Below are 23,688 nucleotides of genomic sequence, written 5' to 3' on the forward strand. Positions count from 1 at the left end.
GAGCCGGCGGGCGCGGGCATGCGGGGCTGCCAGCGGCGAGGGCCCGGCCGGAGCGCTCGGAGTCCCGGGGGCCCCGAAGCGCTTCACGGCACCACGCGGGACTGCTTTGCACGAGTGGAGCAGAGCAGCTTTATTTTATACTCAAAACATTCGGTACAAACAAGTGGGTAAAGACAAACGCCGATATAAATACACCCGTGCTCGACTCGACGAAGGAAAACAACGCGAGGCTGAACGCCAACCGTCGGAATACGAACTGCACAACCAGCAGGGAGGTGAGGCACGTGGTCCTGCACGCTGCGCAGGGTGCGCGCGAAGGAAGGGCCGAGTCCCGCGCCCAGCCGGGCTCTGCGTTAAGCCCAGAGGTCGTTTTGCAGGATAAAAGCACGGCCGTTTCCTGCAGGGTAGCCCGCAAAGCGGTGACACGGAAGCCGGGGCTCAGCACGGGCGCAGGGCTGGGGCAGCCAACCCAGCCTCAGGGCTGCGGCGCTCTGCCGCGATCCCATTTGCGCAGCCGGTTGTGGGCAGGCAGGAGGCGCACGCGGCCCTGCACCCAGCGTCACATCTCCCACCGCACCCTGAGCAGAACGCGGCTGCTGCTGAACAGCACATCCCAGCCTGCAGCCTTCCGTGCCAGAGCTCCCGGCGGCCGGGACCTCAACAAGCTTTGGCCCACAGCGAGCTCAGGACGTGGCAACCAGCAGTGTGGGGACAGAGCCTGAGATGTAACACAGCACATGCTGGAAGCTCTGCATGCCGTCCCGGAGCTGGCTGGCACGGCACACTAACCAACTCGTGGCCTAACTTCAAGAACAAAACAGATTTGGTCTTAAATCTTAACACAAAAGTTACAACAGCATTTCTCTCAAAATTAGGGCTCACAGCCCCACTGTGAACCAAGAGCAATTGAAGGGGCAGAAGTTTCAGCAGTATGTTCCCCGTTTTACCACTGACTTCATCATTTGTGGGTCAAGAGAGAGCGACCAACACAAGTTTCACCCTTGGCACCACAGCACTGTCTCAAGCCAACACTCAGGACTGTAAAGTTGCCACTAAGATTAAGAAAGTTGTGACAAAATTAACTGTATCCCACACACCAATTTAGATTCCAATTATTTGGCACAGGAGTGGGGAGCAACCAGAGAACCAGAAGCAGAACTAGAACAAAACCTGAGTAGTTGCAGCCTCACTGGCATCAGGAGGAGCTCTCAGATCCAGCTGTACAATCCTGCTGCCATTTTAGGACCACAAGGGCTTTCTCCTCAACAAGGAGCAAGCAGAGCCATGCAGGTTCTCCTAGCAGGCCTGCAGCGTGGTCCCCCTGTGCAGAGGGTCCCTACAGCTCAGGCAGGAGCTGCGTACATTCAGAGTCCTGCAGGATTGTTTGCAATGGCTCTAAAGGCTGCTACAAGAAACACTAATTCCTCACCCTGCCAGCAGATGCATTAGGCAAAAGCAGTGTGTGGACAGGAAGCTTCTGTAGCACATTAAGGCACTTCAGCATCAATCCATTTCCTCTGTAGCCTGGGTCGTACACACACTCAGCGTGCTTTTTCAGGGGGATAAAAGGTTTAAGGCTTCTAGGATCCAGGGGCAGCATTTTGAGTCTTCTGTTAGTGTTGTTTTATTCCCCAACACCTGTTGGCCACCAGAAGACTCTGGCTGCATTTACCTGAGCAAAGCAGGTCCTGGTGCATGAATGGCTACACAAGCATCCAAGCCAGAACTGCACACAGCACCTGACAAGCCGTGGCACAGCGATGTAATTAGTGGTAGCATAATCAGCACACCTGCTTGCCTACAGAATCCACAGATATCCCTGAGCACTCTGATAGCACTCCACTCTTACAAGCTGCACAGGATCTGTGCAGAGAATTTATCAGAAAGACCAGGGCACACATTTTCTTTTAGTGTTGGTTTTAGCTTTTGTCACATTTGCATGTTCAGTGTCTGACATGCCTGGGAGGCTATTCAGAATTCATCTCCCAGAGTGAGAGAGTGCACCAGCTCCAGCAAAGACAACAAAAAACACATTCCATAAGATCAAAGCTACTGCAAAGCCTGACACTGAAGCCCTGAACGATTCCAGTTAGCCAGTCAGCAGATAAACACTTCTGGCAACAACCCCCAATTTCTCCTGGATAAGCCACACGTTTGTACCCAAGCATTGGGATGGTAAAGTGCTGAACAGGTTTTCAATTGTAGGAGTTCTAGTCTCCTGAGAGTTCAAGTCTTCATTTCCTGTCTTACTTTGGGGGGAGAGCTCTCCTCACTGAGTGATGCAGTTGTCTCCCATGTCCTGGGCGTATCTGTCAGATATTGCCGTTCTTAAGTCCTCCACCTCTCTGTGAAGCTGTTTTACCTCCACCAGTTTTTTTGCAAGCGCATCGGGGTTCAGCAAGTCGTCCTTCTCCTTAGCTGAGTACTGCGCAGCTGTGGAATCAGAGAAAAGTGTTACCTCAGGTATGCATTTCTGACCAACAGCCCCATGCATCTGTAAGTGAGACAAAAATCAATGCACATTTGCAATAGACATATTTGTAACATGCAGCCGTTACTGTATGCACTCTTAAAGCTTGCTAACTGCAGTAAGAAGGTTCAGGAAGGTAAGAATCTTCTAAACTGTAGGTGAGGTACTTAATTCTGCTGCAGCACGTGCAACAAAGGGTTTGCTATGCCATCACTGCATACTTACAGCGAATGCCCAGAAGCAGGGAGAGATTAGGATCCTTGCCCTGAGCCCTCTGAGTGACAATGCTGTAGACAGACTGCAAATCCTGCAGGCAGCTGGCCAGCTCACAGTGCAACTCCTGGGCAAGGCGGGCAGTCTCAGCAGGCAGGGGCTGAGCTGTCAGCTCTGCCTGCCGGAGCCGTTCCTGAAGGGTCAGGTTCTTCTCAATGAGATCCTGGTTCTGCACTGAAAGCTGAACAAGTGGCAGCAGATGAGTGGTCACTGGGTACAGAACAAGAACACTTCAAAGCAGCTTAACAGAATTGCTCAGTGATGATGGGAGCACCGATGTCAGGAGGAGCAGGTCTATATTTAAAGCCCTCCAGACTCTCTCCAAGTGAGTGAGAAAGTGAGCAAGTGTCAGCCCTGCAGGGTCTGAGCAGCCTGCTTTCCTGGCTGACAGGAAGCACTCAGTGATGCTGTGCCGTCCCTGACAGCGGGTGACAAACAGAAAAGCTTTCAGGAAACGCACACCACCATCTCATCCCCACCCACAGAATCACAGAATCACCTGGGTTGAAAGGGACCTCAAGGATCATGTAGTTCCAACCCCCCTGCCCAGCAGGGCCACCAAACACACACATTCAGATCAGGTTGCCCAGGACCCCGTCCAACCTGGCCTTGAACACGGCCAAGGACGGGGCATCCACAACCTCTCTGGGCAGCCCGTTCCAGGGCCTAACCACTCTCCTTGTGAAGAACTTCCCCCTAACATCCAACCTAAATCTTCCCTCCTTCAACTTGGATCCATTTCCCCTAGTCCTGCTGTTGTCAGCCCTAGCCATCTCTTCCCTCAAAGGCTGCCACTGTGGTTCGGTTCCTTAGGCTTGAGACTGAGGCTCACTCCTGCCCTTCAGCCAGGATTGCAGTTGAGTTTGGACTCATGTTCACTGCCTTGCTGCCCCCAGCAGGCCAGCTTGGTGTTGTCCAACACAATCCACAGCCTCATTTGAAGTTCCCGAAGCAGAAACTGCCTCTCCCCTCATGTTTTTGAGCACTGACAGGACAAGTGACGGGCAGAAAGCAGGACAGACTGTGCTGCTGACTGCAAATTAGAAGCCCTGCTAAAAACCACAATCATTCAATTGCTATGTTCAGGTACTCTGCACTGCTCTGACCTCTTTCACTGCAGTCCGCAGCTGCTGCAGCGCATTTTCCCTTCTCACTGCCTCCTCTTTCAGAGCTTGGCTTGTTCCTTCTTCCTGGGCCACCTGTTCTTCCAGGTTCTGCAAAAGACCATGGGAAAATGGTAAGTCTAGCTTGCTTTGTAGAAAATTGAATTTCTAGGTCCTTCCACAGCCACCTTCTCACCTTCACTTGCGAAGACAACTGCTCCATCTTCTTCTGCTGTTTTTCCACAATCTGGAATCAAAAGCACAGGTGTAACTATGAGCCACAGGGAATTTCAGCAATGCCACCAGGACTCCTCCTTCACTAGGACAATCCCTCTCTTCCTTGTTCCAGTCCACTTACTGCTTTAATTACTGCCTTCATCAGTGGGAGATTAAGGTGCCCTGATAAAAGGCACATCAGAAATATCAGCTACAAACAGACCAGCAAAGTTACATTCTTGTGGTTTTCTTCTCTACATTCTGCAGCTTTTCTCCACTAGTACTCCTGTAGTGCATGGTGATCACACCAGGAACAGTTCTTAAAACCTTTTGGTTTACAATTACAGGAACTGCTGTTTCAGTGCAGTTGTAACTACCTATAGATGCAAAAGTCCTTGATTTCATTCTTGTGCCCAGTGTGACTCCCTGGAAAAAAAAAAAATTATGGTTCCCAGTTGGGAGAGCCTGTTACCTTCCTGAGGCAGTCGCATTCTTTCTTCAGAGAGTCATTTTCTATTTTCTGTTTTTCCCCATCCTGTACAGGAGTTCCTCTCTCTGCATTCTTTACACACTGCTGCACCTTGTCCTGCAAGCTGAAAATAGCACAACACCATGGGAAAACCAGCTTTGTTTGGGGCGTTTCCCTCTAGATAATGCGAGGAGGCAAATGATTTCCATAGCAGATGTCAGTGCTCTCAGTTTGCATCCCAGCAAAGGGATGTGAGGGAAGGAATCCCATTCCCTGGGCACAGCCCTGAGCTTAATATTGGTGGAGCCTCAGACACTGCAGGCCACAAAGATCTACTGTGCAAGGAATTATGGTTAAGGCCAATAACCAGAAGAAACAAAAAACTAAGGAGGACAAGAGAAGCTGTTTTTCTTCCTGCTGTTTTGATATTCTTCCACCCCCTACTTGGCATATAGAATTTGAGCAGTGCTTTGGTGAGTGGTCGCATAATCTTCACAAATTCATGGCAACCCAGTTCAGAGGTGGGACAGCAGATGAGCTAAATCATCACTGCTCTCATGCAGTTACTACTTCAGTCCTAAGGTGAAGATTAGATCTAATCCCATGGATTCTTACCTGTGCACAGTGGAAAGAAGTTCCAGTTCTTTATGTTTCTGGGTTTCTAGCTGCATCTCTTGCTCTCTGAATGCAGCTCGTACATCTCCAAGCTCTGTTTCCAGTGCCAGCACTGTTTCTTGCAGAGCAGTACTCTTCAGTTCAGATTCCTTTAGCTGTAGCAAAGACAATCACAACACTAGAGATCTCCCAGGAATTCCAATCACATGCACAACACGTTCCAACTAACTACCCTTGCAGTGCAGATTTTCATTACCTATGTGCCCCCCTTCAGCTGTAGCTCAGAACACCCTTCCCAAAAAAGGGAGGGCTGTAACTTTACTTGGGCAGCTGCACAAGGGTTTATTTGCAGCTGCAGAAAAGCCACCTGAGCAACTGTTTGAAGAGCTATCATCATTACCCAGAGGAAGTTTTACCTTCTGACTCTGCTTCTGGTGGTCCTCAAGAGTTGGAAGATCAGCCAGGTATCGTTCCAGGGTCTCGATTCTCTGCTGCCTCTCCCTGTTTTGTTCAGATTCCTTCTGGCATTTCTTTTTAAGATTATTAATGTGTTTGTCTCTTGCCTTTACCTGCAGGGATGGTTAAATATGAGATTAGCTTATATTATTTCTTGTCCATTCTTCAGTCATCTGTATACCCACTCATTAATCTGTTTGTTCAGCACTCAGCACCAAAATGCCACCTTGCCTCGGCAGTATTTCTGCTCATTTAGCTAAAGACAGGCTTCTTCTCTGCTTCAAAGCACTTGTAACTACAGGACAAAGGATTTTTCCTTATAAAGCCAAAGTACTCTTTAAGGAGATCAGAACACACATACAGCGCATAGCTGTGAAAAACTTTTGTGCACCTCTCTACACTGCCTTTTGACTTTTCAAAGACAAGACATCTTCCCATCTCCACATCGATGGCATCGTACCCTTTCTTCCTGCTTCTTTAAATCCTCTGCATATTTCTGCTTATTTTCCTTCAGCGTCTCCTGGATCAGCTTTGCATCCACCTCTGCAGCAGCCAGTTTTCTTTCCAATTCAATCTTCTCCTTACTGAGAGATTCAGTCTTCTCTGCGAATTGTGCTCGGAGAAACGTGTTCTCCCGCTGCAGCTCCTACAAACACAGACAGCCCGTGAGTTCTGTTCACCACACCAACGATGATTAACTGGCAGGAAGCAGATGAGTTGTCTCAGAGTTGTGTGCTTTTAATCCCCAACCATCGTTCAGCACATCTTATACACTGCAGTCTCTGACGCTGCACTCGTCAGAGCTGGCAGCACTTGGATCACAAGCACAGCTTCTGAGCAAACCCTGCACTTCAGCGCTCTCAAGGGTCAGAGGCTCTCAGAGATGACATATAGACATAATAAGGATCACACACGGGATAATTTTACTCTGCACAGCCCTCCTCCTTGGGAAACAACTAGTGAGGAGTGGTAGGGCCCGAGGTTTCAATACTATTTCCCACTGGCAGCATGCAGCACCTGCATTCTCAGCATGCAGACGTCTCCATAGGGCGCTGGGCAGCCAAGCAGGGCGCTGTGAACCTGCAGTTCGCTCTCCCGGACCTTCTGCTCTAACTGGGATATGTGTTGCCTTTGCCTGTAAACAAAGACAAAAACAGGTGAAGCACTTTTCTCCAATGTATCCCTTTTTTTTTAATGGCAGTGCAGAGCAATGCCACAAACAGTGCCACAGCAACTCTAACTAATGCTTGATATGGCAACAAGCACAGTGGAAAGACAGCTCGACAACTCAGAGCTGGCCTGCACTGAGCACTGAGTGAAAGCTGCTCATTTTGACCTTTCTACAATTTGCATAAACTTTTCTTCTCTCTCCTCCTCTCAAAATTTCCCTGCCCACCCCCACAGCACTGGTTATACAGCAAACACACAAGCCTTGCATGTTCTGGAAGATCCAGCTCGACTGCAGAGTTTATGAGTAAAACAGACATCAGAGGACTCGAGACGAGCAAGCAGAAAGGATGCTTACAGCTCAGATGCTGAAGGCAGCTTTCTTTAGAACTTTTTCAAAAAGTTTACAGTCACTAGCATTATCTATTGGGTGCTCTTTGTTGGTGTAAACTCACAGAAACAACGAACAAATTTGACAGGAAGATCCACAAGAGCTTCCAGAAAGTCCTCAAGCACAGAGGAGGTAGTTCTGACATTTTAGATAACTGTGATGTAAACAAAAATATTTTTCCATTACAAAACACAGAAAACCATAATTGAAGTTGGTTTATTTGAACTCCTTAGGATCATTGTCTCATTTTCACGATGAAGGGGAGGAGAGCATGTTGGAAAAAGCAACAAAACAAAACGGCCGTTTTCAAAGGTATGTTCTTCCTTACAGGAGAATAAAGCAAGTCCATTCAGGTCTCCTTTGCATTTTCAAAACTGTCCCTTCCCAAGAGGAAATACACTGGAGCCCTTAAACCCAGTGTCAGTAGGAAGCTCTCACCTGTCAATGAGGAGCTCTTTCTCCTTGAGTAGGTTTTCATGGGAGTTCAGGATGTTGATCCACTGGGCTGGATCAGGTGTAGGTAGTGAAGGAGAATACATGGAGGGATGGTGGCAGGCACCTCCATTTTGTAACTGAAAGAGGAGACAAAATAAGGAGGGAGAGATTTATGCTCCACAGAGGTAATTGCAACATTGCTAGAGCTATTTTGCACACCGTGTGCTCATCTGCATGCCAGCACACAGCTATTTCAGTCTCTGTTGATGTCCAAGAACAAGCAACTTCACCCAAGAGCAACTGGAGATTAACAAATAATTTTAGATCACTGTGCTTGCCCACTGGAAATAATCTGTCTCCATCAGGGTAGAGGTAGCAAAGGCAATAAGCAGTTCCCCTCTTAAAAACGAACTGCAGTTTACACACCTTCTGAGATCTGTTTTCTAACATACAGAATAGAACTGTTCTATAAACTGCTAAGAACTGGCATGTTTTGGCCGATGGGTATTTCACCTCTGCATCTGCACTGAACTATTGTGCAGTATTTTAACACAATGCAGTGCTGCTCAGAGTAAGCAGCAAATGATACCTGTGACACCACACTGTAAAACAAGCCATTAAGAAAATTACTGTTTGTGTAAGATAGGAAAAGCAGAAGATATTATTTCCCTCACTTCTCAAGTCCAAAACAATCATTCACGAGTAAAAAGAAAGGACAGGTGTTAAACTCACACACACGATGCCCTACCTGCATCTGCTCTATCTGCAGTCGCACACTGTCCAGCTGTTGTTTCCAAGCACTGAGCTCACAGATCCTCTCGTGCGGATGCAGCGTGCAGGTCTCTTGCATCCATGCCACAGATGGGGGTGTTACAGGTTTTGGAAAGAAACTGTTGGTCTGGAGTCCCGTTGGCACCAGCCTGCTGCCTCTTGGCCACGTCCCGTCACAGGCTCCATTAGCCCCTGCAGACTGCTTGATCTCTGGCAGCACCTTATAATGGTCTCCCCCTGCCTCAGCTGCCCCAGCGTTTGGATTGAATTTCTGGAACCTCTGGAGAGGGTCAGCACACAAACTATCCAGAAAGAGAGACTGGTTAAGGGTGCGCTCAATGGCAGGGGTGTCAAACTTCCAAGTATCTTCTGTTCTCACGTGATCAGAAACAGGACGCCAGGATTTCTCAAATCCATTTTCCCCTGAAGTCCCACAGAGGCACAGCAGATCACTGTGTGGCAGCTGAGATGACTTCCCAGCATTAAAGTCTCCGTTTCTCAGGAGTCCTGCATGTTCCAAAGCAGCCCCTGGCACAGCAGTTTTGGAAGTACTCTGCAAACAGCTCTGCTCTCCTGCTGAGGACAGCTTGGAGGGTGAGGCACCCAGTGTGGATGGCATAACATGGGCTGTTGGGATGGTTGCTTGGGTTTTAATGGGCTGGAATGAGGAACCGTTACTGGAACTGCAGAAGTCTGGGAAAAGATAAGCCATACTTTAATCTTGGAGACATTCTGGCATGAACAGCCATTCCTCTGCTGAACATTTTTCCTCAAGAATCTAAAAAAGCAATTCTTCGCCCCCACCCCAAGCAGCAGCACAATGAAGGCTCCCCCCATGACAAGTTTACCACAGTAAACTACAGGGAGAATCCAAGTTTAGTTCAGTACACATTTTTAAGTGACTCCAGTATACTAGTTATTCCAGCATAAGCTTAGATAAACAAGGTTCTCTTCCAGTAATTTTAGAAATCAAACGCTTTAAATCAAATAAAAAGGCTGAAACTTACTCAGCTGAACACTGAGACCTCGATCCTGCTCTGCCCATCCCGCAGCTCAGTGACTCTGAACCATGCCCAAACCCAATGGGAGCCTTTGCTAGGCCCATCACCAGAGCACTACATCACCAAGCAGCGGATCTTCCACCTCCTCCAGGACACAGCAGCAAAGGAACTCCTTCCCGAGGCTACAGTAATGGCTGTCGCCTTACTGCTACAGGAAATGATACAGCACAAGCACCCCAACGTGAGCCTGTCCTGTCAGATGGGCACCAAACCTGGCTACATGGAAATGCAGGGTTATTCTTAGCAACTCTCAGATTTCAATGCAGCAACAGCACGAGCTGAGAAAGGCAAACATCGAAATGCCTGTTCCCTCTCCTCCTCCCCACACACCGCATATCTCAGAGACGCCAGGTTGCCTACAGATACACAAACTTGTTTTCTCGTTTCTTAGCTGAACTGGTTTGGCTGGAGGCCCATCTCCATCGGATGTTCCTCTGATCCAAGGTCAGAACTGCAAGGTCACACTCGCACATGCTTGTAGCCTCAAAGCATTGCAGCAAGCAGTAATGAAAGGTAACACTTTCAATATGATCTTTTCAATATGGTCTTTTCAGTACCAAACACTGGAAAACCACCATGTGAAAGGACAAGATCCTTTCCTCCAAAACGAGCAGGAAAAGTGTTTGAGGGAAGAAATCTCCTCAGACATTCCTTGGCTGTGTCCAGGAATCCCGGAGAACAACATGCTACCAAGCAGTCACAAGAACACGCTGGCAAACAGAGAAGGGACAGTGCAATTTCCTTTTACAGCCTCTGTATTTATACCCCAGCATCACTGTCAGGAACTTGAGCCCTCTGAGCAGCACGCCACGCACGGACGCTGAAATCAGTCCCTTGAATGCACCGAGGATCATCACAACAACATTTCTATGTAACTGATGAGCTGATTTGAAAGTCAGCATGGCTCAGCCAGTTGTCAGTGCTGCAATTCAGCCTCAGCTCTTGGAAAGACTGCAGCACGGCAGATATTCAGAAGGGCAATTTCCTAAAGAAACATCCTTGTTCTCTCTTGTGCCCTCAGCAAACAATAGGATGTTTTCTTACCCTGAGAGAGGCTAAATGAGAGACATAAACATATGCTCTAGTAATATCTCCAGTAATCACAGAATCACCCAGGTTGGAAAAGACCTTCAAAATCATCCAGTCCAACCATCCACTTATCGCCAATACTTCCCCACTAAACCAGGTCTCTTAGTAGCACATCTAAATGTTTCTGGGACACCTCCAGGGATGCTGACTCCACCACCTCTGGGCAGCCCTTCCCAGCAGCTCACCACTCTTTCAGAAAAGTATTTCCTAATGTCCAACTTGAACCTCCTCTGCACAGCTTGAGGCCATTCCCTGTAGTTCTATTGCTAATTACACAGGAGAAGTTGATCCCATCTCAGCACAGCCTCCCTTCAGGCAGTTGTAGAGAGCAATGAGGTCTCTGCTGAGCCTCCTCCAGACTGAACAATCCCAGCTTCCTCCACTGCTCCTCAATGTCTTTCTTGTAACGAGGGCCCAACGCTGAACAAACACTCGAGGTGCAGCCGCAGCAGTGCTGAGGACAGAGGGATGATCTTCCCTGCTCCTGCTGGCTGCACTGTTGCTGATACAAGCCAGGATGCCATTGGCCTTCTTGGCCACCTGGGCACACTGCTGGCTCGTGTTCAGACGAGTGTAAATGAAGAGCCCCAGGTCTGTTTCAGCCGCAAAGTCTTCCAGCCACTCTGCCCCAAGCCTGTAGTGTTGCCTGGGGTTGCTGTGGCCAAAGCGCAGCACCTGGCACTCTGCTGGACTTCATCCCATCGGCCTCAGCCCAGTGATCAGCCTGCCAGATCCTCTGCAGGGCCTTCCTACCCACAGGGAAATCGACACTTTATGCCAACTTTGGTGCCATCCCAAATATTTCTACGACCATTTAAAAAAGCCTTAATTTCAACTCACACATTAGGATCTATAGCTCGCTCAAAAGGGACAGACATAAAAGGCTGAGATGTAGAAATGCATGAAATGCACTGTTTTAAAGAACACAAACTTCCTCTCTGCTGGAACAGGCATCAGTGAATCAATAATGTGTTATGTCACTTTTATGAATGAAAGCACAAGTAGGAAAGATCTAAGAGACAAGAAATTTCACCTTCAGGGCTTTAGCTGAGTGCAAGCCACTGTCATTGTCCAGTGAGAAGCACACAGCTTTCACACTGATAAGACTTATACACAAAGGTACACTGATTTTAAATCCCTAAAATCACAGAATGGCTTGGGTTGCAAAGGCCCACAGTGCTCATCCAGCTCCAACCCCCTGCTGTGTGCAGGTCACCAACAGCAGACCAGGCTGCCCAGAGCCACATCCAGCCTGGCCTTGAATGCCTGCAGGGATGGGGCACCCACAGCCTCCACAAAGCACACACGAGACTTGCTGGTAGATCACTTGTATATGTGGGTATCAAACATCACATCACCAAGATGGCTCTTTCAATCTGCTAAAATGCTCATTAGTCAAAAGTCAACAATTCATTAGAGAAACAGTAATTTGCCTGATTACTAGTTTATGTTTTAGGCAGTAAATCTGAGTAGTATCTGAGGCTCTGGCTTTGAAATAGTTACCAGATTTCATTATAGATTCTGCTCCCTGCAACTTGCACATACTAGGGTTCAGTAACTGTTTAATGCCTGTGGGTCTTCTAAGAACACCTCAGGCAGTTATTGTGTGATCCCATGATGACAATCACCTTCTGTGCTGTCGGAGCAGGAGGTCCCTATGCCCACATCACCGCTGTCGGCCACGCTGGAGCAGCGACTGGTGCGGCTCTGGAACTTCACAGACAGCATTGGTGTTTTCCAGTCAGTCTCTGAGAAATGACTCTTCTGAGCAGCACTGGGATCTAGAGAGAGAAAGCCAGTATGTTTGTGTTTAGCCAGCAGACTGAAAAGCCTTTTAATATATCTCACTGGTGACAGGACGAGGGGAAATGGCCTTAAGCTGCACCAGAGTAAGTTTAGGTTGGATATCAGGAAAAACTTTACAGAAAGCACTGGAATGGGCTGCCCAGGGAGGTGGTTGAGTCACCATCCCTGGAAGTGTTTAAAAACTGGATGTGGTGCTCAGGGACATGATTTAGCAGAGGGTTTTTAAGGTGAGGGTAGCAGGTTGTGGTTGGACTTGATGATCTTTAAGGTCTTTTCCAACCTGAGCAATTCCATGACTCTATGCTTCTACACGTATCTTATTGAGCCATACCAACTTGTCATTTGTAGCAGAAAATAAACTGATGCTTGCTCAACTTCCCATATTGCTTCTAAAGAAATTCCTTTTGCAATTACAAGGAATTGAAATACACTTACATGGTTGAAAACCAATCCTTTATAGAAGTCAGAATGCAGAAGCAATGAATATTTCCAGCAATACGGCTGGTGGTGCTGTGATACTGATTAAAAGGGAGCAGCAGCGAGGGCACACAGCAATATATGCTTTCATATTAACTGTTAAGAAGCGATTACCCAGCAGATGGGCCCGTTACCAAGCGACGGCCGAGCCATAAACCTGCTCTGCAGGAAGCAGCGTTGTGCTGCAGCAGAGCTCTGGGCCAGCAGCTCCTCTCGGTCGCGTTTCCCCCACAGAAACGAAACGGGATCCGCAGCAGCGCGGCAGCCCTTACCCAGCGGATCGCCGCGCTGCAGCCTCAGCTCCGGCTGTTTCTGGAGAGCAGCCATCTTACGTGCTGCACGACCGCGGGGCGACGAGAGACGGGGCTTTAATCAGCGCAAAGCAAACCGCGATCCCACCGGCCGGGCCCTGAGGTGAGGAGAGGGAACAACAGCCCAGGATGGAGGAAGAGAGGCGGAGAAAACCGTAAGGGAGGGAGCGGTAAGGGAGGGAGCCGACACGTAGCACAGCACCGCGCCAACCGCCCGTCCCGCTCACCTGCCCGCCGCGCCAACTGCGCGCCCCGACCGTTACGGCCTCGGGCGGGGGGCGGAGCCAGCAGGACGCACCTCCCCGCCGCTCTCCCCCAGCCTATCGGAAGAGGGAGCTTCACCCCCGGCTCGCGCCGATTGGCTGAGCGAAAAGATGGCCCCGCCCCACGGCGTTCGGTGGAGGAAAAGTGTCGGCAGCCGCCACCGCGGGGTGGGGTTTGCTGTTTTCTTGCGCGTGCGCAGTGCGGGTGGTGCGCTCAGGTGTGCTGAGGTGTGGGTGGCTCCGGCCCGAAGGGGTGGAGCTCCGCAGTGGCCGTCAGCAGAGAGCGGAGCTCCGCGCTGCCCCTCCGCTCCGGGTCCAGCAGCCGGATCCTCCTATGCTGGCTATGCGGGTGCTCAGCGGTGCTGGAGGGCTCTGTCGGCTCCTCCCTTCCCCGGGAGCACGGCGGCATGTGGTGTGGGGGGCCGGATGTCACCGCAGAGACACTTCGGCACGTGGCACAGCTGTCAGCGATTTATTTGCTGCAGAAGAGAGCCCGGCTGGAGGCATTGCATTGGGGACGCGTTCCTCCTGGAGAAAGCCCCTGTCCTCAATGTGAAAGCGTCCTCAGAAAAAAGCAGGACTGGCCCTGCGGTGTCCCACCTCTGTGGGCGATGCAGCAGAAGCCACTGTGGGGGGCTGAACCTTCTGAAACGTCACCAAACCCCCACGCACCGATCCAGGACAGGCAGAGCACCCGCAGTGCTGTGAGTTCAATGGGGAATGATTCCTGCTGGGGCCCTGGGGGCATCAGGGCTCGGCTGCTCCTGCTGGAGGCCTCTGCTCAGCCTCGTGACCCCCGCCGCTGTCCTGGCCCTGCTGCCGTGCCCACCACTCCTGCAGCTCCTGGTACAGGTCCTGGTGCTCTTCTTTCCAGCGCTGGAACTTCTCGGAGGTCAGCGCGGCATCATCCAGCAGCTGCTCAAGGGCCTGCAGCTCCGCCAGCTTCGCCTGCAGAGGGGAAGGACGCGTTTTGGGGCTGTGTTGGCAGGAGCAGGGGCTGGGGAAGGGCTGTGGGATCCCACCTTGAGCGTGCTCTGCAGGGCCCGCACCGCGTGCACCTTCTCGTTGATGCGGGGGTTCTTGTTGCGCCGGATGAAGGACTTACGGCACTGCTCCTGTGTCAGGAAGCGCTGCCGCCCGATGAGGGACACCCCGCCCTGCCTCAGGCACCACATCAGGCTCTCAAGATCCTCCTCGCAGGGCTCTGAGCGTGGAGATGGACACCATGATATAGGGTAACCCCGAAACCCCGCTGGGGCACCCTCACCTATAGCCCACATCCAAAGGGGAGTTTGGACGCCAAAACACAACCCCTCAGAGCTGCAAAGACAAAGATTAGCCTCTGCACTTCAAAACAGGGCAGCTGTGAATTTGGTTAAAGGACACACCCAGGATGACAGGGATGCGCCCCTTTTAGCACAGGGCATAGAGTCCCTTGTGCCGACCAGCACCTACCTACAGGTGAATGGGGCTGAGGGCTGCTCTGAGCGCTGCTGGATTCACCACTGGTCTGGAAGAGCTGGGCTTTCTCTGGGGCGTTCTGCAGCCTTTTCTTTGGCTGGAGAAGAGATGAGATGGGGATGAGATAAGGAACTGCTGTCCCACCCTGGGGTGTCCCTTAGGGCCGCTCACCGAATCAAAGCCAGGTCGGGGAGATTCATCATCAAGGTCCTCAGCTTCTGTCTCGCTGTAGCAGTCTGGAGGCCATGGGGGAGGATAGAAGCAGAGATCCTGTGCCAGTCCCAGCAGCAGCGCCGAGCACCACCCCCATGCACCTCCTCTCCATTTCTCGCTTTCCCCAAATCATGGACAAAATTCCCAACGCTCCCACCCGCTCCCCATCTCCTTCCTCCATGTTACCTTCCTCCTTGTGTGGGACGGGCTGGTGGGCTAGCGCATGCTTTGTCTTAGCTGTGATCAAGTGACTGACCCACCTAGGGAAAAAAAGCCAGACAGACAGTGGGTCACGGACAGCCCACTGCAGCAGGACCACTACAAGCTGCCACATCACTCACATGCTCAAATCTGCCAGTGTTTCTGCAGCGAAGACAAAGGGTTTGTACTTCTCATGGGAGAGCTGGAAGACACTGCGAGGAACACAAGCTGCCCTGAGCCCATGTCCTGCCTCCCCCGTGTCAAAGCACCCGCTGCTCTGCAGGGACCCCACCAGCACCGCAGTGCCCACTCACTATTTCTTCTTCTGCTCCCTTGTGCTCTCCAGGTTGTAAGTGGCCACATTGATGAGACCTGCAGCCTTGTCATCCTGTGGGGGACACGCGGTCCTGTCCACTGCCTGCCTTGGCACAGAGCCTGGTGGCAGAGTGTGAGGGCATCCCCACTCACGTTGGGGTGGTTGTACCAGTAGAGCGTGTGGCCCTTCAGCACAAACCAGCAGCGCTTCCACTTCTGGGCCATGAAGCCCACGTGGTCCTTCTTCTTCAGTAGCCAGCCATCGCAGTCTGCCCGGCCCAGGTCCCGGCATGAGACCCGCCGGCGGCTCAGCCTGGTCGCCACTCCTGCAGCATTTTGGGGTGCTTCAGGTGTGGGGCGGTGGGACGAGCCCCCAGCCCGCCTCACCCCAGCCTGCTGTCACTGTCGTCCCACTCACCTTTGGCTCTGCGTCCCGTCTCAGGGCTGTCCTGGAAGGAGACAGATGAAGGGTGAAGCAGCACAGCACCCACAGCCCTGTGGGGCCCCACCTCACTCACCCTTCAGCAGCAAACTCAGCAGGATGCCCCCCAACACAATCCTCGTGCCCCCATGGATGCCCCCCAAAGCTCCATGCTCCCACCAGCTCTCACCTCCCTGGGGGTCTGGCTGGGCTCTGCACTTTGTGTCCTGGGGGCTGTTGTGGGGCTGAACTCTGCTGTGCAGGGTTGGAAGGCACACGGTGAGCTTGGGGTGCCTTGTGGGGTGCTGGCCTCCCACACCACGTCCTTCCCAGCACCTGTAAACAGTGAGCAAGGTTGCAGCCTCCTGTCCCAAGGGGAGAGGTGAATCTTTCCCCTCGGTTCCTCCATACCGAGACTGAGTGCTGCCGGCCGGAGCTCACCCACGTCCTCCCTGCGCAGGCCTGTGCTGTGTTTGTCTTCGTCAGTGCTGGGGTCTGGCCCTGAGTCTGCGTCGGCAGTGGTGCTGGGGGGAGAAGGGCCCCCTGAGCCACACAGTGCCCCCTGCCCGGCCGTGGAGCTCCCAGTATTGCTCCCACCCGGAAAAGCTCTCAGCGGCAGTGAGCTCAGCCTGCGGAGCCAACGGCTCGACGCGCTTCTTTCCATTCCGGGAGAGGAGAAGGGTCATTTCTAAATATAGTTTCCTCCCCATTAAAACGTTACCAAGTGAATTAATTACAAACAGAGGCACTTCTCTCTGTGTATGTGTGTTGCTTAAGACTCCTGGCAGCTGCCCGGGCTGCTCACATGAAGGCTCTGCTCTGCGGCGATGGGATGCGAAGTCAAAGCTCACCTGGATGCCGGGGACGAGGGGCTGCTGGGGCACTCGCTGCTTTTGGGGAGATCCACAGCATCCAGAAAGGCACCCGGCACCTGTAGATGGAGCCTCAGTGCTTCACCTTGCATTGCCACATTCTGGGACGACCTCCCATAGGGCTGTAGACACCTGGCTGTGTCCCAGCACAGCCCTGTCTGGCACTGGGAGTACTGGGAATGCTCACCTGCTGCCTGGTGCTCAGGGGGGAACCAGGCAGGCTGAGGGGCAGCTTCTTCAGCACAAGTGACGCTCTGCTGTCCTTCTCCAGCAGCTTCTTCACCAGGTTGATGCGTGTCCAACCCACCTGCCAAGGGCACCTGGTGAGTAGGGGCACAGCCCAACCCCTGCATCTGAGTTCCTGCATTCCCCAAATCCTTCCCAGCCAGAGGCAAGCACCCCTCAATTCCAGCTGTACTGGGGTCCGTCCCGGCCAAACCAATATCCCCACGTGTCCCCATCCCCAACTCACCACCACTTGCTCATCGACCTGCACGATCTCATCCCCGGGCAGGATGTGACCCCCGTGCACAGCCAGGGCCTGGAGCAAATACAGGCAGCAGGGAGCTTTACAGAGCTTTCCTGGCTGGGAGGACTTGGGGGCGGGGTGGCTCGGAGAGAGTGGGGTTAACCATTAACCCGGGGACTGACCCCGGCGTTGGGCAGCTGCAAGGGTCCAGGTGGGGGGGATGGTGGGATGAGCTGCAGCCACTCATGGCATGAGTTGCCCAGACTCAGCCACGTGCAGCCATCCAGCAGTCTGGGGATGGGAGAGTGGCACAAGGCCTAAGAAGCTCCCAGGACTCAGCCTGACAGGCTGCAATGTCCCAAATGGCCAAGTGTAAAAGTGCGGACAAGGTGGCACCAGGGTATACAGTGACAGACAAGAAGGGGATGGGCCCCAGCTCACCTCCGAGTTGGTCATGGACACAAAGTGCAGGCAGGAGCTGGTGGAGGTGATCTCCAGACCCTGCAGGGCAGTGGGGGAGGTGTGAGTGAGGGGGGATGAGGGGGGGTAAGGGGCACCAGGGCAGTGGATATCTTACCAGTGGGTTGTAGGGCAGCATCGGGGTGCTGGGGGATGCTGGAGGGCTCCCTGGAGTCTCAGGAGGCAGCACTGGGATGCTGGGAGATGTTGGGGGGCTGCCCCACAGGCCAGGGGGCAGTGTAGGGGTGCTGGGGGAATCTGGAGGGCCATCACATGGTGTGAGGGGCAGTGCCAGCTCCACGTGCTGCAACATGGCCCTGCGGTCCAGCAGTGCTGGGGGACTGCAGCCCACGATGCTCTCACAGATGCCTACGATGTGCTGGCACTGTGGGTAAAAACATGGAGATGGAGCACTGCTGGGACCCCTATGCCGACAGCCCCCTCTTTATCTAGCACTCACTATACACAGAATCTGGCTGTTCTTCTCTGCAGTAGAGCAGTCCTGGGAGGAAAAATAAGAGGGATGAGTGAGACAGATCAGCATGCTTCTTCCAGCCCTCCCCACCACCTCCTCCCTCACCCCATCTCTCCCTCATCTCCAACACAGAAGGGGCTTTGAGGGTAGGAGATCGCCTGGCTGCCTTCCCCACACCGTGCCCATCACCATGGCCATGTGGCTGTGTGGCCACCCACCATCTGCAGCACCTCCACCAGGCGGGCACAGAGCAGGACGATGTCCCGAGTGGATGAAAAGTCATTCAGGGTGGAGAAGAGGTATCTGGAAGGGAGGTTTGAGAGCTCAGCACTAGGGAATTTGTGCACAGCACCCATGGGTGCCCCTTGCCTGCCCCAGACCTGTTGAGCCAGGAGAAGAGCCTCTTGGCAGCTCCAATCAGATCGACAACACAGGTCAGCAGGGCGATGAGGGGTGGCTGTGGGGTGGTCCCCCCGGGTGAGCCCTCAAGTACCACGGTCTCAGTGCACTGTGCCAGCTCCCGCAGCCTCTCTGTCAGTGTTCGCAGGCTGGTGCTCACCAGCTCTGTGTCCTGCAGTGAGGACATGGCCAGGACAGTGGTCAGTGGTGGCCAGGATTCCTCCACAGCCTTTCCTGTTCAGCTCAGGGCAATCTCAGTGTTCCCCCCTCCATCCAGCCCAGAGTGTCCCCTTGCTCCATCTACCCCTAGGTAACCCCCCACGTCCTATCCAGTGCAGGTATCACTGTATCCCTCCTCCAACCAGCCCACTGTGTCCCCATGTCACTTCCTCAACATCCATACAGTGCAGGGTGTCCCAGTATCCCCCTCTCCATGCAGTCAGGGTACCCCAATATCCTATTCCATCCAGCCCATGCTATCTCCGTGTCTCCCTTCAACCTCCGTCCATTCCAGAGTGTCCCCATGTCCCAAGTCTGTTGAGATCCAGGTGTCCCCTTTTCCCCTCCTCAAACTCCAACCAGCCCAGGATGTCCCTATGTCTCCCTGCTCTATCCAGCGCTGGGTAACTCTCCATGTCCCACCCAGTCCAGTTGTCTCCACGTCCCCCTTCAATCCATCAATCCCAGAGTGTCCCCAGGTCCCCTCTCCCGGCAGCCCACAGTAACCTGATGTCCCCCTTCCATCCAGCCCACACTGTCTCTGTGTGCCCCCTCCATCCATCCCAGACTCCACCACCCATCGCACCGTTGCTCACCAGGGCTCTGAGCTGCTCCACGGCCTCCAGCAGCAGCTCCTGGTGTCCCACACGCCAAACTCCCAGCGCCTCCAGAGCTCCCTCTGACAGCCTCAGCAGCTCAGTGCCTTCCAGACCCCACTCCTCGAAGGGATACCCCTGCACGGCTGCGTCCAGCCCTGCTGAGAGCCAGGCACACGGTGAGGGGGAGACCCTGCCACCCACCCACTGTCCCCTGGCTCGGATGACCCCATGGTGGAGGGTGACACTTGCTTCCGTCCATGCACTGAGCATGCCAGACCTCAGCCAGCACCGTGCTCACAGCCCCCACCTCTTTCCCTTTGAAATCCCTCAGGGTTTTGGGAAAAGGAAGAATAAAGGTTGGGGAACGGGCTCCCACCGCCGCCATGGCGTTGCTCCCAAAGCAGGGACGCAACCCTTCCCCCCGGGGGCTGAGCTCCTCCCTCGCTGGGGGTCTTGGGGCGGGGGGCTCTCACCTCGCAGCCAGGCCGCAGTCTGCGCAGGGCCCCAAGCGCCCACAGGCTCCATGGCGGCGGGGCTGGAACCGCCCTCGTCGCTGCTCACCTGCGCCAGGTGAGGGCAGCCCCATTGGCGCACCTGCGTGCTGCTCACCACAGCTTCCTGCCTGCTCTCCTCCCTGCGTCCCGGTACGGCGCTGTGGGGTGAGGCACTGCGACGCACCCCAGTGACTCAGGCTGCAGACAGTGACATGCGGCCATCAAAACTCCTCACTGCGGGGAGCTCCATCCTCCGCTCCCCCTGCTGAGCTGTGACTCCCCCTGCACCAGACCTGAGGCCTGGTAAAACTCACAACACTGACGCAACCACACCGATGGGGATTTTGCAGTCCCCCTTTGAACATGATTCCATTGCAATGGGGAAATTGAGGCCAGGCGCTGGCCTCACCTCCAACCACGTCTTTCCCAAGCCACAAACCCGCCCTGGTTCCCCTCCGAAACGCCTCCGTGCCGCCCCGCCGCACTGTGTGCGCTTGGGGGAGCAGCGGGCGCTGATCGCTGCTGACAGCCGCGCCGCGCCGCTGTGTGCGAGGGGCCGTGGGTCCGACCTGCTGCTCCCTCCGCACCATGATCATCCGCCCCCGCCGCCTGACCCCGAGCTATTTCCGCCTGCTCCAGGTAAGGGGCTCACGGGGCTGGGAGGGGGCTCAGGGGCACGCCAAGATCCTGCCCATGCAGCTCGAAGGCCACAGAGCCATGCTCGGCCCTGTCCTGGCTCACGGGGAGCACAGAGCCCTGCCTGTGAGATCTGCAGGCTGTGGAGCTCAGGAGGAGCCGCAACCCTTCCACACGGCCGGCAGGCCTTGGGGCTGCACTCGGCCCTGTTCTCGCCCCGAGCAGGCCGTGAGGGTGCTGGGGGGCACCCCAATAGACAGCAGCTGGGTGCGATGGGGGTGCTCAGGCCACGTAATCCCCCTGCTGGGGTCTTGGGGCCGGGGTCTGCCATTGCCGCCTTCTTTATCTCCTCCAGATGCAGCTGGCAGCGGGACGGGGGGCTGAGCCCAGGGAGCGGGTGCTGCCCCCCACGGCCCTGCTGCTGGCGGCTGCTGGGCTCTGCCTCTCCCTCTACAGCGCCCGGAGGATGGCTGGGACACCCAAGGTCCCCCCACAGCCCTGATGGGCCATGGGGATGGTCCCCAGGTCCCCATCTAGGCCTTGGGATGGTGCCATAACTCCCCCCTACCAACCTACGCCATTGCCTCATCCTGTCCGTCCATGCCTTGGAGCTGGGGAACATCTATCCCTGTCTTGGGAGCCAGGATGCCACAGGATAGGTCACAAAGTTGATTCAAGCCCTCAACAACATGAAGGGATGCAGCTAGCAGGGCCTAGGGCCACCAGCACAGCCCCAGGCCCCACTGAAGCCCCAGGATTGGGAACGAAACCAGAAAATGGAAGAGCGGATGGAGGAGCCGAGTGCCACATTCACTCCCCCCTTAGAGGCTGAAAGGAGGTCAGCTCTGAATGGCATTAGGTAATAAAGCACTGGGACCAGGAACAGCCTCTGAAATGTGTGGACATGGGGCTGCCTCCTGCCCAAGGGTAAAGAGCAGTCAGTACTTCTCCCAGTGCAACCACAGCCTTCCCCATGCTCACTGACCCTGAGCGGAGAGTGAGGCTGCTCCCCCCCAGCAGAGGGTTGGATGCTGACAGCTGGATTTGGTTGCTTTGATCTCTGAAGGCAGGGGGGAACAAATCCAGGCAGCGTGCATGGAAATAAATCCTTTCCCTCTGAACAAAGCTGTGTTGTTGTCACACTGCTAAGCAGCAGGGAGGAAAAACCCCTGATGAGTGGCTCATGCAGTCCTGGTACTGCAACCAGCAGCAGCACAGGGACACAATGCCATGTGATCAGCAGAAGCAGCTGGGGGGATGCAATGAGGGGACCACATCATGCCCTATGCACGGCCCCAGCCCCTCACTTGCACAGTTCCACCAGACCAAAACTCAATGACATTGATTTTCTATAAGCCTAGAAGTGTACCTGCTGGGGGGGGGGGAAACACTAGCATGCCCTCTTCAAGGCCCAAAAGAGCAGGGCCAGCCCCACAGTGAGCTGCTTACAATAAACCCAAGTGCTTGATGAAGACTTCATTCAGGAGCATAACCCCCAGCAGGTGGGGATCTCTCCCCCTAGGAGGGCAGAACAAAGGGGCTTTGCCATCCTGCCCCAGAGAGCTCCAACGTCAGCGTTTGGTTGACATATTTTAATGGTAACTCAACCTCTGACTCCAGCAGAGGCACCTCTGAAAGCAAAGAGGCGAGTGGAACACTGCACAGCTACCCATTCTTTCCGCCAGGAATGGGGACGCAGCCAGGGCACCCAGGAGCATGCTGGCTGCTTCTCCTCATTAGCGCCTGGCAAAGAGCTGAACAAAGAGTCCTTTCAGCAGCACAGTAGCAAAGGGACCCTCAGCTGGATGCCTCCATCTCAACGACTTCATCCAGGGGCTGGGTTTGCACATGGACCTTCTTTGGAGGGATGTAGGAGCCCATCCCAGCAGCACGCTCGGCCTCCTCCTGTGTGTAGGGCTCCTCGCTCAGCTGCTTCAGCCTGTGGGGGACAGAAATGGGTTGGAAGTGAATGGATGAAGGGCATCACCACTGTCCTTCTTATTCTAGTTATGGGGCTGGGCACAGCTTTGCTCAGCACCCCCCTATTACCTCTTCTTATGCACCTTGGATCTGAAGTGCTCCTTCATGCTTGTCAGGTCCACAAAGTAGCGCCTGAGGGATAGAAGGGCAAGAGGCCACCGTCAGGGGAAGTATGGATTTGGGAGCCTGTGAGGATTTGGGAACCTTCCACCTCCAGACCCAGCACCCCCACGGTTGGGGTCCCACCAGAGCGCAGAATCAGTGCTCAGAGCTTCCCCACACCCAGACCCCTCTCCAGCCATAACCCACACCAGGAACCCCTCCTACCAGGTCTCCGCCAAGATCCCCTGCCCTGCAAGCCAGGACCCTCCCCTAAGAGATCCTCCCCAGGACCCCCAGCCTCCCCATCAGCACCTCGAGACACCAGAGTGCCCCTTCCAAAAACCACTCCCAAGACAAGCGTTTCCCCTCCCCAACCCCAGGAACCCCATCCCCATCCCCATCCCCATCCCCATCCCCCTCCACTGACCTCCACCGACCTCCGCTCTCTCCCCACTCGCCCCAAAAGAGCCTCACAGACCCCCCACCAGGACTCCCCACCACGACCCCACGCACGCGCAGTGCAGGCAGTAGAACTGGGCACAGCCCGGCAGGTCGGGGTCGGGCTCCTGGCGCAGCAGCCGGGCAGCCCGCCCGGGCTCCAGATCCGCGTGGATCTCATCCAAGTCCCGGCGCCGCCGCTTTGTTTTCGCCTGCCGGGCCAGCGAGTGCGCCCGGTGCGCGCCCGTGCGGCGACTGCTGCGCGGCGACATGGCGGCCGACTGGAAGAAGCACTGCGCAGGCGCGGGAGAAAATAGCTCCGCCCCGCGCCTCTGGGCCACGCCCCCAGTGGCCCCCGTGTGCAGCCGATTGGCGCGACGCCGAAGTAAATTTGCATGTCCCCACCCCATCCCCGCCCCCTCTCTTCCTGCTTACGGGAAGTCATTCTTCCTCGTGCTTTGGCCGCTCTGTGCTGCCAGACTCTATGGTCAAAGGTCCTCCGCCTCGTACTAAGCATGCGCACAGACAAGCGGAAGTCGGAGAGAGCTGAAAGCTGCAGTAG

The 23,688-nt window shown here is 54.2% G+C and overlaps 3 protein-coding genes across 7 annotated transcripts; all 3 read right to left on the reverse strand.

Moving 5' to 3' along the window:
- Positions 1–115: 115 nt before the first annotated feature.
- Positions 116–13,394, reverse strand: CEP85 (centrosomal protein 85). Of its 3 annotated transcripts, XM_052699060.1 has the most exons (14): positions 13,338–13,394; positions 13,072–13,208; positions 12,145–12,297; positions 8,344–9,059; positions 7,599–7,732; positions 6,620–6,737; positions 6,063–6,248; positions 5,563–5,715; positions 5,147–5,301; positions 4,535–4,655; positions 4,043–4,093; positions 3,850–3,957; positions 2,696–2,924; positions 116–2,433 (listed from the first exon to the last, which is right to left on the reverse strand). In XM_052699060.1, exons 2-14 carry the CDS (start codon positions 13,124–13,126, stop codon positions 2,270–2,272), a joined length of 2,343 nt encoding a protein of 780 aa, XP_052555020.1. In that variant the 5' UTR covers positions 13,127–13,208; positions 13,338–13,394; the 3' UTR covers positions 116–2,269. The 3 variants fall into 3 exon arrangements, with proteins under 3 accessions (XP_052555020.1, XP_052555019.1, XP_052555021.1); XM_052699059.1 differs by lacking the exon at positions 13,338–13,394 and having other exon boundaries at positions 13,072–13,305; XM_052699061.1 differs by lacking the exons at positions 12,145–12,297; positions 13,072–13,208; positions 13,338–13,394 and adding an exon at positions 9,374–12,135.
- A 432-nt stretch (positions 13,395–13,826) lies between these two features.
- Positions 13,827–20,056, reverse strand: CNKSR1 (connector enhancer of kinase suppressor of Ras 1). Of its 3 annotated transcripts, none has more exons than XM_052699058.1 (21): positions 19,950–20,056; positions 19,474–19,631; positions 18,640–18,830; positions 18,478–18,562; positions 18,245–18,286; positions 17,903–18,169; positions 17,767–17,826; positions 17,329–17,397; positions 17,044–17,163; positions 16,836–16,915; positions 16,426–16,508; positions 16,175–16,320; positions 15,982–16,012; positions 15,717–15,907; positions 15,563–15,636; positions 15,389–15,460; positions 15,234–15,307; positions 15,006–15,070; positions 14,829–14,931; positions 14,396–14,577; positions 13,827–14,321 (listed from the first exon to the last, which is right to left on the reverse strand). In XM_052699058.1, the coding sequence occupies exons 1-21, from the start codon at positions 19,999–20,001 to the stop codon at positions 14,121–14,123; spliced, it is 2,346 nt and encodes a 781-aa protein (XP_052555018.1). In that variant the 5' UTR covers positions 20,002–20,056; the 3' UTR covers positions 13,827–14,120. The 3 variants fall into 3 exon arrangements, with proteins under 3 accessions (XP_052555018.1, XP_052555017.1, XP_052555016.1); XM_052699057.1 differs by having other exon boundaries at positions 15,717–15,889; positions 16,396–16,508; positions 19,950–20,055; XM_052699056.1 differs by having other exon boundaries at positions 16,396–16,508; positions 19,950–20,055.
- A 2,127-nt stretch (positions 20,057–22,183) lies between these two features.
- Positions 22,184–23,427, reverse strand: ZNF593 (zinc finger protein 593). The gene is made up of 3 exons (XM_052699101.1): positions 23,202–23,427; positions 22,656–22,718; positions 22,184–22,545 (listed from the first exon to the last, which is right to left on the reverse strand). Exons 1-3 carry the CDS (start codon positions 23,396–23,398, stop codon positions 22,404–22,406), a joined length of 402 nt encoding a protein of 133 aa, XP_052555061.1. The 5' UTR covers positions 23,399–23,427; the 3' UTR covers positions 22,184–22,403.
- Positions 23,428–23,688: the final 261 nt, after the last annotated feature.

This window comes from Tympanuchus pallidicinctus, unplaced genomic scaffold (genome assembly GCF_026119805.1).
Source record: "Tympanuchus pallidicinctus isolate F22 unplaced genomic scaffold, pur_lepc_1.0 scaffold35, whole genome shotgun sequence".
NCBI lineage: Eukaryota > Metazoa > Chordata > Aves > Galliformes > Phasianidae > Tympanuchus > Tympanuchus pallidicinctus.